This window comes from Ursus maritimus, assembly GCF_017311325.1.
Source record: "Ursus maritimus isolate PB19 chromosome X unlocalized genomic scaffold, ASM1731132v1 scaffold_X1, whole genome shotgun sequence".
In the NCBI taxonomy this organism is placed as follows: Eukaryota; Metazoa; Chordata; class Mammalia; order Carnivora; family Ursidae; genus Ursus; species Ursus maritimus.
In genome coordinates this window covers 29,653,635-29,674,502 of record NW_024423319.1, presented here as the reverse complement: position 1 = coordinate 29,674,502, position 20,868 = coordinate 29,653,635, and the positions used below count along the sequence as shown (strand labels likewise).

Genomic DNA, 20,868 nt, shown 5'->3' with positions numbered 1-20,868 from the left:
GGGGGGGGGGGGAAGAAGCAGAGGGGGAGAGACTTGAAATAACCTGCCGTGGAACTGAGAGGTTATCTTGTTGGCAAAACAGAACCGCTGAAGCTTTCTGAGGAGGAGCTGTGCTTCGGGAAGATTAAACCAATGCAGAAGAACACCGAGGGAGGAGAGGAAGAGGAAGGACTAGCTGGGAGGTAAGACATCATGCAGGCTGGACTCAGGGCAGAGGCAGAGAGGACAGATGCAGAGAAACGTCAGGAGGAAGCACAAAGAAGGACTTGACCACCTCATTACACCTCTCCTCGCCTGGCATTCAAGGCTCCCCTCAATTTGTCCCAACTACTTTCCCTGAACATGCCACGTGCCCCATTCTCCCAGCTGGTCTTGACTGTGTTCCTTTTTCCAGAAATAACCTGTACTTTTCTGCTTATTCCCCTTATCTCCATGTGTACAAACCTGACCCATCCTTGAAGGCCCAGCTCAACTGTCATCTCTTCCATTAAACCTTCCTGACTCTCCTCCGCCCAGAATTAACCACTGCCTCTTCTTTGCATTTTCTTCTGGTCGCTCACTCATCCCACCTGGAATGCACCTTCCACGGAGCTCTAACTGCCCACAGAATCTGGTTCAAAAGCCTTAGCACAGCATTCAAGGCCTTCCACAAAAATGGTCATTACTTGTGTATTTCTATCTTTACCACTAAACTGTGGGCTCTTTATTTTTTTTTAATTTTTATTTATTTATTTGACAGAGAGCATAAGCAGGGGGAGAAGGAGGCAGAAGGAGAAGGCAGCTCCCTGCTGAGCAAGGAACCAGACCTGGGGCTTGATCCCAGGACCCTGGGATTGTGACCTGAGCCGAAGGCAGACGCCCAACTGACTGAGCCACCCAGGTGCCCCTGGGCTCTTTATTAATACACGCCTTCTTCTTTGAATCCCACCATGGCATCCTGCACTCGACACACTCGAATTTAATAAATTCTTCTTAGAAGTGACAGGGTTGAAGATGGGCCCCAGTGAAGTCTGGTGATGTTACAGGTGTTTCCTAATTTTTTGAAGTGCCTAGAGCATGGTTAAAATGTCACTATTTAGGTTTTTTTATTTTATTTTTTAAAAGATTTTATGTATTTATTTGAGAGAGAGACAAAGATAGCAAGAGACAGCACTAGTGGGGAGGAGAGGGAGAAACAGACTCCCCACCGAGCAGGGAGCCAGATGTGGGGCTCGATCCCAGGATCCTGGGATCATAACCTGACCCGAAGACAGATGTTTAACCGACTGAGCTACCCAGGTGCCCCAAGATGTCACTGTTTTGAACTGCATTTAAAATAATCTGTTGGGGGCACCTGGGTGGCTCAGTCGGTTAAGCAGCTGCCTTCAGCTCAGGTCATGATCCCAGGGTCCTGGGATCGAGCCCCACATCGCATTGGGCTCCCTGCTCAGCGGGGAACTTGCTTCTCCCTCTCCCTCTGCCTGCCGCTCCCCCTGCTTGTGCTGTCAAATAAATTTTAAAAATCTTTAAAAAAATGGTCTATTGGGCAAATTAAATATTGTAATTATTAAATATTTCCCCAGAAAGGTCAGAAGAAACCATGTTTCTTTTAGGACCCGACCACAGCTAGAAAGACCAAACTCAATCACTCCAAAAGGAAGGAACCTAAAATATTACTTTCTTCATTCTTACTTATAGTATAATCCCTATGAGATAACTTTAAAAGAGAATATGTCCGGGGAGGCCTGCTCTTACCACACCGAAGAGGATGAGCCTGACCAGATGTTTTTAATACTAATCCTCTGGTCATATGTGTACTGTAACAGAGGAATGATTTCAGTGCTGGTAAAGGGAAGATTTTTATAAACCTTTCTCAAATGTAATTGCCTGATATAATCCTCAATTACTCTGCATATATTCCATAGAGAAAAAAGGCTTTAGACTAAAGATACCAAGTTCGGACTTGAAACAAACAGCACATACCTAATTTTTTAATATATCAGATGTTGAGACTGTTTCCCCATCCCATATATAATAATTTGATTTTAAAGCAGAACTGTTTTTTAATCTACCTATACAATAACTCTTAGCTTCAGAACTGCTGGCAGCTTAACATTTTCCCTCATTGATGGCTGTCCCCTTTCCCATTCCCATTTGCTAGAACACGTGTACACACACACCCTCAAAAATTATGGGGGTAATAACTGCTTCTGAGAAGGTAGAAATAAAAGTTCTCAATGATGAATTTACGCTAGCAAGAAGCAGAGCTTATATGCTTAACCTGGAACATTCTCTTTAGGGTTCAGCCCTTCATGCAAGCATGAACAACAAAAACCCAAATGCTACCATTATAAACTATCCTGATTTCATGAATTTATGCATGTTAAGTACTTACACAGAGTCCTGTAGTACTCAATAAATGTTAACTATTATTACAGTATAGCCTCCAAAAACCCTAAAATATTAGAGTAAACAAACACGAGTTTTCTAACCAGTAATAGAAAAACATATTATGGAAATTACTTTTTATCTTTTGTAATACATAATATGTAAAAATATAGGCTTTATTATTAAATATTTCCATATCGGACAGATTAGAGAGGGTTTTTTTGATGTGGGTTAATTCTTGCTCCTACCCTGAAGTCTATATAATGGCAGAACAGTCGCCTTTGGTGAACATGAATCTAAGACAACGCAAGACCACTGAGGTGACTCTGAAGGATTAAGAGGGATCAATGGACTCCGCGTTATAATTAAGTAGTGCCGAAATGGAAAACAGAGCTAAATCCCTCCCTACGCACACACAGCTACGTAGACTTTCAGATGTGTGTCTAAGAAAACGAACCTCATCTTAGAGAAAGCTGTTACTCACCACAGCGAAGACGAAGTCAAGATACTTGATGTTGCTGCCGTTCAGCCGAAGCAGGGCAGTCTGAGGCTGGCAGCTGCCGGTGAAGTCAGTCGTATTGGGGTTGATGTTAATAACCGAGACAACCTGTAGGGGAAGAAGAGGGACAAAGGTACAGCTTAACCGTACGAGTCCACCGCAAAACCTTATACTCTTAGTAAGCAACTTCAGGGGAGAACAAAAACTCCTTTTGTCTGGATACTTAAGTTTATGGTGTCTTACTTTCAAACAAAGTTGGCCCAGGCCCTCAAGCTATGACTCAGACAACTTAAAAAAAAAAAGAAACGAAAAACAAGAGGGAAGCTTCCTCAGTAATGAGGCAAATGAAAAGACACATTTTTATGGAGCATAAGGGCCATCTGTCTCGCTTATTGAAGTCCAAGACTCTGGAAACGGGATCTGCCCATCGGCACGCCCTCTGGAGGCTCCGTGGAACACTGCAACCAGAGGGGCCGCCGCGGACTCGAGCGCACCGCTCCCGTCTGAGTCAGCGAGGAGAAACAGCTGCACTTGCCCGTACATCAACCTACACTGCGTTGCAGATACAAGTGTGAAGGAGTTCTATTTTAAACTGAGATAAAAACCAACTGTCTGTACTCTGAGCTACTGATGGTAAACAGAATCTAAACCCCGAAGAGTCCCTGAAATGGCTAGGTTACCGGCTGGCCAAGACAACCCCTTGACAGGGACATTAACTCTTCGTGGTTACAGTAACTCCAAATTTACCAGACCTCAACAAGTCCGCATCAAATCTTAAAACAGAATCAGTCTAGGGGTGCCCGGGTGGCGGCTCAGGTCATGATGGGGGGGGGGCAGGATGGAGCTCCACTTCAGCTCCCTGCTCAGTGGGGAGTCTGCTTCTCCCTCTGCCCCTCCCCCTGCTCGCGCTCTCTCTTTCTCTCAAACAAATAAATTTTTAAAAATCTTTAACACAGAACCAGTCTAGTAACACTACTCTTGGGCCAGAGGTAGGATATACCATATTGGAAAGGCCATACGAGAAGAACGCGTCAATAGAAACAGAGAACAATACCTTATCGTGCGTGAAGTTCAGCTGCAGCCCCATGGTAGCCAGAAGGCAAGTACCATTGCTGTTATTAACCGAGTAGGATCCCACCTCCGGCTTTTCCCTTGGAGCGGGTGTCACAGTAGGGGACGGTGCAGTGGTGGGGACGAAGGGCACCACAGTGGTAACAGTTTTATCCTTTTCACACAGAAACTCTAAAGAAACCACCAAAAGACAAAATAAACCAAAGTGGCCCTTTTCTTATTTCATAAAGCGAGGAAAGAGCAAACTATTTCTCACAATAGAAGTCCAAAGGGTTATATTAGGGGAATCAGGCAGAGGTTCCCGAACCGCTGCTTCAGATGCCGACAATCTCTAAGCGTTACGACACACGAGACACAAACAAACGCTTTACCGACTTTCCACTTTACCTACCATACACTCATCTCTTTAGACCCTGAAGTCCCTTTATTCCCAAAGAATGTCACCTGCCCCTGATATGAAAATGAGCGATTTAAGTTTGAAAACATTTCACTCCTGTCCTCTTCTTTCCCACACACACACCATTAGAAGGAAGGAGAGTGTTTACCAGAAAACTGTTTAGAAATCATTAAAGGGTTTCAATACAAATGAACCTTTTATTTGTATCACCCCTTCAGCAAATTAGAGGCATGACAACCTCTTCCTAGGAAGTGCTGGTAGGTTCTCAGAGCTGGTGAAGGAGAAATTATGACGTTTCCTTAAAGTCATATATAAGTTACAAAAGCAGTTTATAAAATTCAAGACTCAAACACAAAAATCTCATTCCTAAGCTGCGGTCTTGGATCATCAAATGCTAAAGAGCTGACGATCAAGCTATTTGAGGATTTGCTCAAACAAAGATTAGGTTTGATCAGCTGAAAACACTATAGGCCGAGCATTTGTTAAAACAAACAAACAAACAAACAAACAAACACCACCACCCACAACGTGTACATCATCAACTTGAAACTACAAGTTCCACAAGAACAAGAATTGTGGTTATTTACAAAAACTTACAGTCCAGTGTAAGCTACGAACGTCTTAGTACAGAAATGCTTCCAGACAACAACTTCAATGAGAGCCAGCTGGTACACTCGAATCTGAAATTGAGGTCCAAGTATACATACTTGAAGAGCTCACCTTTTGTGCTCACTGTGCCATTCTGGACAAAAGCCTGTACGTGAACATCCCAATAGTACTGGACGACACCATTCTTCTCTAAAGTTGATAAACTATTGCACCTGAAGATGTTGTTCAAAGGAATTCTGAATCCCACAGCATCACGGACGGTCAAAATTCCTATAAAACAAGATGAACACGAGCTGTTTCCAAGAAGGTAGGAGAAGAGCGATCGCGTAAATTTACCTGTAGACTTTCTTCTCCTTCTGTCTGCCTGCCTCCCCCCATCCGCAGGTGACACAGGGCATGGCATGTTCAGGCAATGACAAATTCACTGGTGCTGAACACAGGGAGTAAGAAGAAAGACGTGATGGGGGTGAGGAAGGAAAGCGGAGCTGCAGCTGGCCACGCGATGAAGGAAACTGGAGTTGAGGACAGGTGAGGCTTTATTCTGTTAGCAGTGGGAGGTCAGCTTCCGTTTTTAAAGCTGGAAATAAATCACACACATACAGTTTATTCTAAGGGAGATGGCAAAATTGTAGGAGCTAGGCAGGGGAAAAAACTCTTTAAGGAAGTCATTTAAGAGGGAAAGTAGTTAGGAGGCCGCTGCTCTGGTTGCGGCAAAAGGTGAGGGGGCTGCCTAACTAAATTAAGATGATGAGAAGCAGTAGAAAGACAGCAAAGAGGCCAAACTGAAAACACAGCTAAGGTACGGTCAACAGGGCTTCATGACCAAAGAAGGAAGACAGACAGATTCATCAAGGACTTTAGAGTAAATCCTTCTCTTTGTGCTACTACCCCAAAGTAAGTTACAGTTACTAAAATGAGCTTCTGGAACCTGTTCCTGGATAGCATTTCAAGACTATTTCGTTTTAGGAAATCTTCAGAATGTGAAAGGAGTTAAGTTACAGTCAGTCTGTACGGAGCTTTTATTATCATGCTTATGGTGAGACCTCAAAAGACTGTGATCACAATTATCCACCCGGACGGCTTGTTTCTTTCGGAGAAGCAGCAAGGAAGGAAGGGATACAAGGTCCTTAATTTAACGGGCCTCGCCATCATGTCGCAAGGCAGCCCATTAATGGTGTCTTGGCACCCCCTAATGGCCAAAGGGAAAAAAATGTAAACTAAAGAACTAGAACATTTTTTCCCCAAAACGGTTCCTCACCGTTAACAGAAGTGAAAAGGTATCTGAACTGTCTTATACAGACAGACCTCAAAAACAATCTACAGACATGCTGGAGTTCTAGGAAACGATAATTTTTTAAACTATGTATTATTAATGAACATGTACAGATTAGTCAAATATAATAAACACACTGATAGGAAGGCTCCACCCCAAATTCCTGAGAGTGGCTGCCTCTTGGGAGGCAGAGAGGGAAACAGCTCTGGGAGTGAGTACAAAGGAATCCTCAAATGTATCCGTAAGGTTTTATTTCTTTAAATAAATAAAAAGATGAGGCAAATATGAAAAAATGGCATTTATAAATTCTGGGTAACGGATACATGTAGGTCTATTATGTTATTCTCTGGACTTTTCTGTATTTTAATCATGAAAATTTTTTTAAAAGAAAACAGCAGCTTTCAAAGTTGCTTCAGTTATCAGGTGCCTAAAAATAAAACACTAAATTATTTCAAAAACAACAGTCTGTTTAAGAAAACCATTTTAAATTCCAAACAGTTTCAAATATCTTATTATGTAGATGCTAGTAATAAAAAAAACTGCATCCGCTCCTCGTTTAAAATAAAGAGGAGGAGAGTGAGATGTTAATTTTAGAGTCTAGAGTTTTTCCATTCCAATCTGTCAGATCTGTCCTTTTACCGCCACCCCCTTGGTCTAGGCCCTCGCTGCACCATCCCTTGGTTACTCTAACAGCCTTCACTTAAGCTGGCATCTCGGCCTGCAGTCGCCTCATTTCCAAATTAATCCTGCAGAACATTCTTTATAAACTACTGTCTCTGCTTTTGTTATGTCATTCCCCTGCTTAAAAACCTAAAATGGTTCCCCAGTTGCCTACCGCATCAAGCTAAATGCCTTTCCTTGGCTTCCAGGGCCCCCTATAATTTAGACCCCTAGCACCCAGCCAACTTGATGTTCCTTCTGCTACACCGGCGGCCTCTATTTTCATCAGGCAGCTCTCCAGCTACCGCTGCACATGCTAAGCTTCCCCCTGCTGGAAATCCTCTGCTCATATTCTCCGCCCGACTCAAACTCCCCCATTAGCCTACTTTCAGCTCAGGTCTTTCTCTACACCAAGATTTCTCACTCTTCCAGCACCCGCCGACCTCTCCTTTCTCTCCGCTCCCAAGCAGACCACTGGTGAGGACACATTCACATCAGGCACTCTTTAACCACAGGCACTCACAGACGGGCTCTGGAAGTATACGCCATCTGCAAAGTTTGCTCTGTACCCTGAGAGAGACGGTGGACAGGCTTCCCTCGTGTCGCCCCCCCAAACAAAACCCCACGACAACAACAAATCACACTGATTTCAGTGCTTTCCACCTTTGCCATCCAACTTGGAAAAACAATTTTGCTCTGACTCCCCAACTTGTTTTCAAACTCCTTGAATGCGAGGGGCAAATCGCAGACTAGTTCTAAAGGACAAGGTAGGGCACAAAGCTAAATGTATCAAGTAAACCAATAAGAGACTTGCTTTAGGGTATCCTCTCAAACGAAGAGATTAGGAAAGAGAAAACTAGGATTGATTTCCACGTCTCCGTCCGTGTTACCTCCCAAGTTTTGCATGCACTCATTCACTTCTGGGTCCTGAAAATAGGATCTTTTGCTATCCATACCTCCAAATGAGCCTTTCATCCCCAGGGCTGGCAAGTGAAGCCCATGTGCCTGTGTTTCTGGGGTCCGAATGAAATGCTATCTGTGAAAAATGCGAAGCTACTACAGACACCATGTTAACCCAAACCTCAACAGAAGGGAGAGAAAGGAGAATGGTAGCTCTGACAAAATTAAAATCTCCACTACCCATGCCTTCAAAACATTTAGTACAAAAAAATAAATCTAGTACACATTTCAGTTCTAAGAGCGACAAGAACGCCTTACTGCCAATGCTTTTCTAAGTTTGTTTTGACCTGAGATTGTCTCAAAACAGCAACGAATGTTGACTTCATTCTGCCTTTAATTAATCGTTTACTTTTCAGTCCAAATCCTATCTAAATGGTAAAAAGATCTGAAGATGGAGCATTTCTGCTGATCTCAGGTTACTGAACTCGTACACATCTAAATACCCATTGGTAAAGGATTTTCTCATTCAACATTTGTCGACTACCCACTGTTGAATGAAATAAATAATAATAGTGAAGTGCACGAACCCTGTAACTTAACAGACTTTATTTCAAACACCAGCTCACCCACTGACAAGCTGTGTGACCTCCAGGAAAATCATTTAATCTCATCAAGCCTCATTCCCCTTTACCTATGAAGCTGAGATAACATCTACTTCCCGGGCTGAGACGCAGCGAGTCACACACTTAGGGCACCCCGTGGTACAAAGTAAAGCACTCAAACAATGATAGCAAATATCACCGTATCCAACACTGCTGTCCATGGGGTGACGAGGATACAAAGACATGAACTCTCCATTCTAGTTAGGAAGACAAACACGCATGTAGATGTTTTTTTTTAATTATTTACATCTGCATTATGAATATAAAGCAAGAGAGGGGTGCCTGGGGGGTGCAGTCGGTTAACCGTCCAGCTCTTGGTTTCAGTTCACATAGTGATCTCAGGGTCATGAGATCGAGCCCCATGTCGGAGCAGGGAGTGTGCCTGGGTTTTTCCTCTCTCTCCCTCTGCCCCTTCCCCCTGTGCTCTTTCTCTCTCAAATAAATGAATAAAAATCTTAAAAAAAAAAGAGCAAGAGAACATAACACAAATCTAATTGGTAAGCTTACCTTTATCTTTAGCATCAGGAAATGTGGTGTTATCACTAATGTTGTAGGAAAACGAGATGCCATCAATTGAGTAAGTAGACTCCTCCTTCGTAAAATTCACAGTCCAGGAAAAGCCAGATCCAAACTGCACCACTATTTTGGGATTGTTCTGTTCATCCCCACAGATGCTTCCATTGTATGTTGCAGTGCTGAAGTCTGAAATGGTTACAGTTTTCTAAAAGAAAAAGAAGTTCGGGGGTAAGGAGCCAACTGGCAGTGATGGGCACCAAGCATGTGCAGAGGACGCCCCAATTCAGTCTCCGTCACCCCCCCCCCCCATGGCCAGGCTGCCCTTTGCCTGGCCCATTGTGTAAACCAGTCTCAGATTCTTCACCTCCATACCAGGCCTCCGGACAAACTCATATATGTCGGAAAGGAAAAGGAAAACTGGCCTGAACTTCTGTTCTTGATTTAAAAAAAAAAAAAAATCAGGTTATAAGCAGGCAAGACCTTAACTAAAAAAAAATAAGAAGGCAAAAGGATTGAGAGGATACCCCCCCAAAAGAGATTTTAACAGCAAACTATAAAAAACGGGAACGCTTTGATGTGTACAAGTTAAAGCATCACAGATGCAGTCAGACCTGAATGCCACAGTCTTCGGATCATGTGCCCTTCATCAACTCAAGAACAACTCCAAAGAACCCAAGAAATAAAATACTCCTTCCCACACTGAGCAGAATACCTTCAGGTATGTATGTGTTTTAGAAACCCGCAGAATTTAGGTGTTAAGTCAGTTAACATTATGAAATCTTATTTATACAAATGTATACAAAGGATAAAGGGTAGAATGGAGTTCCTACTGGAAAACTCAAAAAGAAAAGCACTTACGTAAGTTTTGCTTGTAGTCTCATAGTGTATTGTGAAATTCATCTGCCATTTTGCATAAAGGCAAGTGGCTTTTTCTGAGTCTGTCACATTAAGTTCCAATGCATAAGACGAGACCGCTCCTACATTAGAAAGAATAAGATTGTAAAATTGTACCACGAAAACATACCTAAAATAAAAAGCTCTTATGCACCACTGAAGTGCCACCAGCTCTAAAATGAAACGACTTTGAATATATATGGTATCTTGGTGATGGTTTTTCCTTGTATTTTTAGCGGAATCCTATTGATAAAGTTAGCATCACCCCTTCCAGAAGGAATGGTTACTTGACCTAGGATGCTTAGGTAATGGCACAGACTGGTGACATTTGCCTTTTGCCACCTAATAGTCATACCCACATTCATCTGTGCCTTGCTAGTTTTGCCTGTCAGGACTTCTGTTTTTAAGGTAAATGAGCTTAAGGGGAAGCCTGGGAGGGGTGTTAAACTGTGTCTCTCATTTGCAACAAGGATGAAACTAGAAGGTATTATGCTAAGTGAAATTAAGTCAGAGAAAGACAAATACCATATGATCTCACTCATATGTGGAATTTAAGAAACAAAACAGATGAACACTGGAGAAGGGAGGAAAAAATAAGATGAAATCAGAGAGGGAGACAAACCATTAGACTCTTAACTGCAGGAAACAAACTGAGGGTTGCTGGAGGGGAAGGGGCTGGAGGGATGGGGTCACTGGGCAATGGGCACGAAGGAGGGCACTTGATGGAATGAGCACTGGGTGTTATATGCAACTGACGAACCACTAAATTCTACCCCTGAAACTAATAATACACTATATGTTAACTGATTTTAAATAAAACAAAACAAAAACACAAAACCCTGTCTCCCTCAAACCAGCCAGTGGAACTTTGTCAAAATAATGACAGACTGGATGTTCTAAGGTCTTGCTGCTTTCAATTCTGTCACAAGCTATGTGACCTAGGACACACGGATGTCCGGGCAAACTACTTTATTCCGATATGAAGACGTGGGATAGCTCTTAGTAAGCATGTGCACCATGTGACCAAAAGAACAGAGTTTCAAAGGTTGTTAGGTCTAAAAACGAAAGGTTAATTTTTTTATAAATGTAACATTCATCACTTTATTTTAAAATCCAATCGATTAGGAAAGCTGATGAGTGTTTTGACACGGACTCAAAGTCACTTCCTATGTTCTCAACCTCCTACCTCTTTAGGCAGAGAAACCTTACAGGGACAGAAAAGCCTTGGTGGGGACTCTGGAGCTAACCTCGCTCTGATCTACACCAGGCTAAACACAGAACATTACCCATTAAACTGAAGAGCCCAGGGACTCAAAATACTATGTGCCAGCAAACACGCCAGCAGCATAAACGTCGGACAACCCTTTAAGGATTTTCTTCACTGTCTCACACATTACTCAAGGGGTGAGCCTGTTTCCTGTTAAGACAGATGCGTATCCTTTAATGATACCTGAGCAGTCCAGCGTCATCTGCAAGTCGGGACACGCCACGGACTACAGAGCGTGAAGTCCGGAGAGGAATCCCAAGAAGGCATGCCTCGGCAACAGCTTTCCAGTCGTGCACAAAAGCCGATGGACGTTATGCTCCACAGCCTGGGCTGCCTTGCAAGGCTGAGGATTACGCTAAAGCTTGTGGTCACTAAGTACCTAAATGGACTGGCCAAGGCTTGAAATGACCTCGTGAGGCCTAAGTAGGTTTCGTAGCCATTCTAAGTACGATATGGAATGGAGGAGCTGTCGTGCTTGACCCAAGGCTATCCTGCAGCGGTGCTGAGAACTCTGGCTTCTAATGTTTCCTACCGCCTGGAGGCCTGCTTTTCATATGCTGTCTCTCTCGGTCTCATTCCAAGTCCCTAGCTTTAACATAACCTCCTTGCATGCAAAGGATTCAAAACGGCTGGAAATAGCCAAGAAAAGCCTCACACCGGTTCATCGCTTACTTTCCAGAGATATTAAAGTCGCAGAAAGAAAATGGCAGAAAATGGTGACAGCACCGACCTGCCCCCGTGGGAGACCTCACACTTCATGAAGCAGAAGGCACAAGGTGTGGTTCAAATTTACCACTACACTAATTCAAGAGAGTCTAGCTGCAGACCTGAAAATGAGAACTGAGAAATGCCCTGAGGGCTCCAGCACTTTCTGTTCTGGTGCCTTCCCCGCCTTTCTCCCAGTGGGAGCCACCCCTTCCCCTCTATCTCTCCCAACTGCGCCGGAAACCACTTTCGCTCAGTTATCTATCACCGTACCCTCAAAAATTTCCGAACTAAAATTCACTCTTCTGCTTCCTCTAAATGGTCCCCTTCTCAACCTCTCTAGCTCTCAAGGGGAGGCAGGACCAAGTACAGTCACTCGGGCTCGCAAGTTTGGGAACGAGCTTCTACTTCATTCCCTTGCTGAGGTCCTATTGATTTTTTCCCCCTTCAAATCCTCTCTTAAACCCAACCTTGGCCTTTTATTTCTATTCCCGACCCACCATCCCACCCCTAAATTACTACAGACGCCTCCTAGCTGTCCCTAGAAACGCTCCCTGATTAATGGTCCTTAAATACGTCTTCCTCGCTGGGCACTTGCTTAGCTGCTTTTACGAGCTCCAAAACTCCCATATTAAATTTAAATTCCTCCACCTGACCTTCAAAGTAATCCTTAATCTCATCCCACCCTATTCCTTCAACTTCTCTCAAACCATTTTCCCAGAACACACCCTTTAATCCGGTTGAACTTGTTCCACCGGACCCAAACGCCAGGCTCTAGTTAATTTCTACCCCTAGGCTTCGACGGTCCCTAACCTTCGAAATTGATGGTTTTTCTACTGACCTCAATGTTCACTTCAGGAAGGACTGCCCCCTCTGTTTGGCTGCCCCCAAACCTGAAACACCCCCGATCCTGCCTCTTCCTAATAATTTCTGGCAGCTATCACCACTCACTGTAAAAGCGGAAAATGTCAGGTACTTGCTATCCTGGCCTCCCTTGCAGCAAGGATGGGCACTCGTGCTGGGCTCCGCCTGACAGAGGCATCCACCCCAGATTTTAGATAGGAGGGCGGCAGAACGGAGCCCAGAATGGAGGAACTGCCTCCCTGGGGCAGGGGGGGTGCTACACCAGGATCAAGGTCCCAGGCAGGGAGGCCAGCAGCGTGCACGACCTGCAGTTTCACGCTCCGCGCTGTTAGTGCGGCTCACTGGCGTGATTTGGGAAACTCAACCAGGCTTCGAGATACACAGCCAGGAGCTCTCGAAATTGAGTTACCTGACACACAGTTTTTCATGAAGTAAAATTGTACTGATGCGCGCCATACATACAGAAGAGTGCACACTATGACCCACGGAAAGGGAAAAGCACCCGTGACATGAAGCGGCCAGCTCAAATAATTTTCACAAGCTGAATCCGCCTGTGTCAAGAAACAGAACATTCCAAGTGCCCCTGAAGCCCCTGCTGTTCCCCGTTCCAGGTACCTTTTTCCCTCCCAAGGGCAACCACTATCCTGACTTCGAACTACATCGATTAATTTCGCCTGTTTTTCAACCTGGTATCAATGGAACCATTCACTAGCTGGCTTCTTCCAGCCCATACTTTGCGTGTGAGGTTGACCCCGGATGGTGCAGCTGCTGTTTGTCCCTTCTCACTCTGTATGTGTAGCTTTCTGTTATTGGGTAAATACTCCACTACTGATCTATGGCAGATCACAGACGGCTTATGGGTAGTTTCCACTTTGGTCCTACTACACATGGACACGTTGGTGAACACACGTGGATGTGTACCTGCTGGGTATGCATCTAGCAATGAAATGATGGGATCCCAAGCCTATGCATATACCCTGGTATCTTTTCAATAAATTCCTTTTCCGCTTAAGATCGATCAGATTTCATTTCTGGTGCTTACAAATAAGAACCTGGACTGGGGGACACCTGGGTGGCTCAGTTGGTTAAGCATCTGCCTTCGGCTCAGGTCATGATCCCCGGGTCCTGGGATCAAGCCTGCTACTCCCTCTGCCTCTGCCTGCCGCTCTGCCTCCTTATGCTATCTCTCTATTCATTAATTAATTAAAATCTTAAAAAAAGAAAAGAACCTGGACTGATAAGCTACCCATTTTTCAGCAGCTGTTTTCTCCACCAAGATCTCCTTAACTGTAAAAGCCTCGAAGAGCAGTCATACATGGTGCATACCCCCACCTTTCTGTTAATTTTATACTATCCTGAATTATTCAGTTATTTTATGCCTGTAAATCCTGACTCCTATATTGTCACAAGCTCTAAAACAGCAGTTTTCAACTGTAACTTCACAACAAACTGACGTGTCATGGTAAATTATAGTACACAGCAGGTAATTTGTTAACTAATAAAAAAAGGACCCGAGTCTGTGATTGAATGATATATATGGATTCGAGATTCCCCCTTTTGGTACTATCTCTGCCACTCATTTGAATTCCAATCCTCCCATACCAACACATGATCTAATCTATGCGGCAGCCCCTAGGAGTGCGCTTCTTACATGAGTATCACCCATTACGGGGGCCATGGTTGGGAAGACCATGTCTATTACTCTCCCCCCATCTCCTATCATTCCTAATAGTGTGGAATACATATTAGTTTCTCAATAAGTTCTGGTTGATCGTCTCAAGGTAAAGATACCCTGCAATAAGGAGCTGAAATATAGTTTAATCTAATTACAAAAAGGCCAGAGTTTCAGCTCTTCCAAATCATGAACCTAGCCTATCTGGCTTCTGGATACGCCCTCAACCCCCAAGTCAGTTTTCGCCTAATAAATTTTGACATGAATTTCAAGCTAGGAATAATGTATTTCCCATAAGGCAAGTTGATAGTTGAAACATTTACACTTTGCTAAAAAGTATCAGGCAAACCATTTCCATCCTTAGTGCTGTATTTGATTTTAGCATAGCTAAACCATTCTTGTTTGAAAGTCCTCATGACATTAAAAAAAAAAACCCACAGCTGTGCCAACTATACTCAAATTAAAAAAATAATTAAATTTAGTTAAATGATGTTTTTCAAAAGAAACCCCACATAGCTGAATATATACTAGAGTGTGTAATTATAGAGCTGAGAGTTTATTCTCCAAAGAAAAAGGCATGCCTCAAAATGAACTTTCTCAAATTTAAATATCCTCTCAATTTTATTTCCAAAAAGTTCATTTAGAGGTTCTTTCAGAACTCACAACTTATTTCGCCAAGCATGAGATGCTGCAAAAAGTGGCCAGGTTTTTACAAGTCTATCTGATCTGAAGTGTAGTTGAAAAATATGCATTTGCAAACAAAAGGGGGGTGGGGTGGGAACATAATAGTAGTGGTAAAACAAAACCAATAAAAAACAATGATCTAAGAGGCAATATAATGAAGCGATTAAGAGCCCCATCCCTGGCACTGAAAAGCTGGAATTCAAACCAAGTCAGTCCAATTTACTAGCTGTGAGACTCTAGGCAAGTTATCCTTGCTAAGAATTGGAGTATTTCTTGAACAGTTTCTTCGAAAGTATGCAAGCCCTTCAGAGCTAAGAGAACTTTGCCAAGCAAGTTGGATACTCCAGCTTACAAGCTTCCCTTCTAGTAAATAAAGCACCTAAAGGGATCCTTCCCAAGTTTTAGTTCTAGGTTTACTCTCATCATATTAAGTTATGAACTCCTGAACTCAAACTCGTCGGTTCAGAATGATGTTGGGCAAAGGGTCTTCCAAAAACAAAAACAAAAACAAAAAAAAAAACAAGCACAACATAGGCATACAGTACCTATTTATTCTTTCTTTGCGGTTATTAGGTTTAATAAATCAGATTAACTGTTCCTCGTTTACAAGTCCTCATTTATGCTTCCTCATATAGGCACAACCCATTCAGTTGCCGATAGTCTCGATTTCTGGTAAATCGCTTTTAAAAAGAAAAGTAATGAAATGATTTTAAGCTACAAAATAATTTACTTTTAAGATCAGACAGTGGGTAAGGAAGTAAGATTCAACACCATTCAACTAATGGAAAATGCTTATTGCTGAGTGAGTGGCGTTTGGCAGACCTCCAGAATTCTTTTGCAATGCACAGCAAGATACCAACAAGTACTTATAAAGTACACTTTTGGATCTGAGGCGATCTCTGATCACTTTAATATGAAATTATGATCAGAATGCTTTTGTCACTACAGGAGGAAGAGCAGGCTTCCTGCACCAAGGGTCACTTAAGTCAGCTACGGTGCTATGAAATAATCGTCGAAGGCAAATTTCACTCAAGGATATAGAAGCAAGCTGCACTCCTGGGAAATAATTTGAGTATCTATAATCCTATCAATGTGATAACCAGTGACTAATGGACAAATAATAAGCCTGTCCTTTCCAGTATCTGTATTATAGCTAAAAATAATTTTAGCAGAACCTTGAAAGCAAAGTTCTCAGTTTAAGGAAATGTGGTTAAGGTTACAGAGAGATCTCCTGCTTGCTTCCTTTCAGATCACCTCCAAAAGGAGAGACTGGTTCTTTGTGAAAACACTTCCTGCAAAACGTAATTTAAGGTTTACAGAAGAAAAAGGAGACCAAGTTGGCCTAATTTACAGTCATATCCCCAGTGCCCACCAATGAATACCCTCCACAAAAATCTACTGAGGGTTAACCACGTACCAGGTGCTAAGTAAGCAATGGGAACAGCGGTGCGTCAGGCAGTCTTCGCTCTCAGAGACTAATGCCATAGGGGAGACTTGACTGGCAATGGGATTTTTAAAAAGAGTGGAAAATAGGCTAGCCTAATAACCTAAGGGTTCGGGAACAACAAGATTTACTCCTATTCCTCCAGATGGTCATCTGGCTGGCCTCCCTGCCAACACTCAGGTCTCTGCTCACCGGGCAATGGATAGATAACCATTTGTGGGAGGGAGGGCCTCCTACCAGTGAAGTACATACTCAGGCTATTTATAGAAGGTTTTTCCCACCCAGAAAAGCACCAACCCTATAAAAACCAGAAGTCAAACTAGTTGTAAAAATCAATAACCACAGAAGAATTCTGAAATCTATGATGTCGCGAAGAAAAAACACTTAAGACAATGATGCTAGGAAGTGATTTTTAGCCACTACTCTCTTTATAATGCAAAAGAAAAGCATAATAGCTTTTCTTCAGAAAGTCCTCTAGTCAGTTGTAATTCATTCAAATAAAGAGCATAACTTCATCTCCGTGAAAAGGCCCAATACATAACCGCTAAGAACTCTTCTCTATACTTGCTCTAAAGCAGCTATTTTTAAAAAGTTTCCGTGGAGCTGGGATAAAGTTACAAAGTGAAACTGGCACAGCTTAAACACTCAAGCTAATGAGACTATAAATTCAGGACAGATCCCCCTTCCAACAGTACCCAAGAAGAGCACAAGATCCGCAACAGGTACTCTACAAATATTTACTGAGTTCTTAAAAACCTATTCTTGGTATCCATTGTGATGTATGCAAAACCCACCAAGCAACGCAAGACTGTGCTCCAGGTTTGAGAGAGAAAGCCCCAGGGAAGGAGTCCGAGCCCCACACTGAACCAGCAGCTGCCAGCGAAAGCAGCCGTATCGAAGAGATGATTTCTAGTTCATCCTGGTATCTTCTGAAAAATCTACTCTAGGTACATTGTGAACTTTTACTCCTCCAAATCCCGTTCTAAACCTGGAAGTGGAGGAAATCGATCTTGGAAAGCTTCCAAGAAGATGACTCTAGTTAGTCCTGTTCAATACATGGCAAACTAGCAGATGAGCTGACGGGTTCTTTTATGTGCTTCTTTTTGCCTGTTTATTTTCTGCAATGAGCAAGCACTGCTTTTGTAAAAACAAAACAAAAAAGCTTTCATTAAAAAAAAAAAGAAACCAAAAAAATCTAATGACACAAAAGCCAACAAGTAGGACAACTATTATTTTTTTTCACTTCCTCTAAACAATAACCATGTTGTGTTTGCGCCGATTCAATTGGCAGTGAACTACTGATTAACAGATGCCTCGGTCAGATGTGTTCTAGTCACTGATAAGGTGCTTTTCGTTGTAAACAATCCTCTCTTAGGGTCACTGGCCCCTCAGTAAGTGCTTCACAGCAGTGTGACTTCGAATTGTGTTTGAGCAAAGTCTCCATGGCCCCCTTTCAGAAGGGCTATGGAGGCGTCTCCTGCCCTATGTGGACAGCTGCACTGGATCGGGGAGTCTGAAACGTTTGGTCTCAGGACCTCTTAACTCTCCTATCCACTGGGGACTTCAAAGAGCTTTGGTTTACGTGCGTTCTATCTCCTGGCATTTGCCATGTTTGAAATGAAAAATGAGAAGTGAATGGAAGAAAACATCAGAGCCATCAGAGTGGTGATGTCACCACACATTATGAAGCCTCTGGAAAACTCCACTGTAAACTGGTGAGAGTGTGAGTGAAAAAGACAACTTCTTAGTATTATTTTAGAAATGAGTTTTTAATCTGACAGGCACCCCCTCAAAAAGATCCTTGATTCAGAATCACCAGATGAGATCATCAAGAACCCTTCCAACGGGGGCGCCTGGGTGGCACAGCGGTTAAGCGTCTGCCTTCGGCTCAGGGCGTGATCCTGGCGTTATGGGATCGAGCCCCACATCAGGCTCCTCTGCTATGAGCCTGCTTCTTCCTCTCCCACTCCCCCTGCTTGTGTTCCCTCTCTCGCTGGCTGTCTCTATCTCTGTCAAATAAATAAATAAAATCTTTAAAAAAAAAAAAGAACCCTTCCAACGCTATCACTCTGGAGCAAGCCTGCTCAACTTTGGCACCACTGACTTTCTGGGGTGGCTAGGCCTTTGTGGGGGGCACTATATTGTGCACGGCAGGACATTTAGCAGCATCCCTGGCCTCTCCGCACTAGATGCCAAACGCAATCCCCTGTTGCGACAACCAAAAATGTCTCCAGACATTGCCAAATGTCCCCTGTTTGAGAATCCAGTATTTTAGGATGCTGATTTTACTCTACTGAAATGTGAACGAGGGAATGTGCAGCTCCCACTGCCTTCTCGGACCCCTAATATATCTCCTCTCCACTCCCATCTGGGTCTGTTCCTTCTGTTTATTTGGTCACAAACAGCAAGTCGGTGGAGAGCAGCAAGTACAGGCTCAATCAGGTCAGGAAGAGACATTCTGGTCAAAGGTCACCTTTCAGGCATTACAGCCCTCGGGGCACCAGTGATCTTTGGGGGAGGGGATATAATACAATCAGCCAACATTCATCCAGCCATTCTTATGACTTGCTAACAGCCCAGTCTTTGGCAATTACCTATCTTTTTCCTCCAAAAATGAAGTAAAAGGCCAGTTGTGCCACCGAGAAGAAAACGAGCTTCTGAAGGCAGAGAGGCAGTATACGCGACTCAGATACACCACCCCCAAAACCTCACATCTGGGAGGCCCTCCCAACCGAAATACCTGGAGACTTTTTTTTTTAAAGGCTTTTTTAAGTTGTTGTTTTAATCAGGATCCGGCTGGAAATAGCAAAACTGATAGGAAACCGACATCCCCAACGCCTCCAAGTCAGATCTTCACTCCCCACTAAAGTTCCCCTCATCCCTTTAGTCTCCAGAGGTTAGTCCGAGTTTTCTCGCTTGGAAATTGCCCCGGGCCACCTTAGGTCCCTACCCCTCGAAACTCCAACTACCAAACTCAAATCCAGCATCATTCCTCATCTCTTTACTTACCCTTCCTCCATGGCATCGAACTCCCACCCACAAACCGCCCCCAGCCCTCTCGCTGTCCCCCAGACTCTACTCGTACCCCCCACCCCTCCCCCAAGCTTCTTCACGCAGGCCAGTCTCCCCCCCCCCAATTTTCGCTCTCATCCCACAGTTTTCCACCATCTTCAAAACTCTTCCCTGATCCTAAAAAACCAGGACTCTCCGAATTGTCTCTGCCACCCCAGAATCGCACGTACGTCCCTCCTACACTCACTCCTCAGTATCTTCCCCAAGTTACTCTTCCTACCCAGATCGGCTCCACTCCTCACTCTCCCCCACCTACCCCCCCCTTCCTTGCCCCTTCTCACTCTCACGGGCCCTTCCTCCCCGCCATCCCTCGGTCAGGCCTTCTCTAGGTCACGGCTCGCCTCCCCGGGCCAAGCGCCGCCGCCCAGTGTCAGCCGCTCAGCCTCTCACCCCGCCCCCCGCTTCTCCCGGACCAGTCTTTCAGGTTGTGGCCTTTGAACTGGGCTCCCCGGGCCCAGGCTGAGGGACAGAGCAGGAGGGCCCGACAACTCACCCAGGACAAGGCAGAGCAGAACGAGCCCGGAGCCTGGAACCGGGGAGAGGCGGAAGCACACCATGATTCCGCAAAGCAGGAGGCGGCGCCGGCTGGTGGGGGTGGAGGTGGCGGCGGCAACAACAGCAGCAACAGCAGGGAAAAGACTTGCTGGAATCCGGGCAAGAGCACCGCCGACCACCGACCACAGCACTGCAAACGCCAGGACTCGGCGCTTCAGCGCGGGTCATAAGACTAGGGGCGGGACTCTTTCTTGCTTTTAGCCAATCTCCGCGCTTGAAAGCAGCGAGAGGGGTGGTGATGTAGGAGCCGGTGGGCGGGGCGACCACGCCCTGGCTTTTTGGTTCACAATCGTTCTTATGTGCCCAAGAGGTATGTGCGGACGGCTTTTTCTAAGGCTTAAGAGAGAGGATTAACTTTTTGGGGTGTAGGTAGTAGAGTTCATTTCAGTTCCAACTCCTTGAGGAGGAAGAGAGTAATTTTGTTGAATTAAAAAGGTTGCTAACGGACGCCTGGGTGGCTCAGGCGGTTAAGCGACTGCCTTCGGTTCCATCCTGATCCCAGAGTCCTGGGATCAAGCCCCACATCCGGCTCCCTGCTCAGCGGGGGGCCTGCTTCTCCCTCTCCCTTTCCCTCTGCCGCACCCCCTGCCTGTGCTCTCCTGCTCTCTCTCTCTCAAATAAATAAACAAATAAAATCTTGGGAAAAAACGAATTGTATACAAAAATAAAAATGAAAAGCTTGCTAAGCATCACAACGTAATATGTATAAAAATAATATGTAATTATTCTATGAACACTGTTGTTACCCCTGCAGTTC

General features: G+C 44.2%; 1 protein-coding gene across 2 annotated transcripts in view; it reads right to left on the bottom strand.

The window, feature by feature from the left end:
• LAMP2 (lysosomal associated membrane protein 2) overlaps positions 1-20,277 on the bottom strand; it is a 33,765-nt gene extending 13,488 nt beyond the window's left edge. For both annotated transcript variants that reach the window (XM_040628453.1, XM_040628462.1), the window contains exons 1-6: positions 20,050-20,277; positions 9,813-9,931; positions 8,946-9,159; positions 5,055-5,213; positions 3,921-4,108; positions 2,852-2,974 (exon numbers count right to left, since the gene is read on the bottom strand). In XM_040628453.1, the coding sequence (XP_040484387.1) occupies positions 2,852-2,974; positions 3,921-4,108; positions 5,055-5,213; positions 8,946-9,159; positions 9,813-9,931; positions 20,050-20,113 (867 nt within the window). In that variant the 5' untranslated portion in view covers positions 20,114-20,277. The remainder of the gene's footprint in view (positions 1-2,851; positions 2,975-3,920; positions 4,109-5,054; positions 5,214-8,945; positions 9,160-9,812; positions 9,932-20,049) is intronic.
• Between the last annotated feature and the right edge of the window lie 591 nt (positions 20,278-20,868).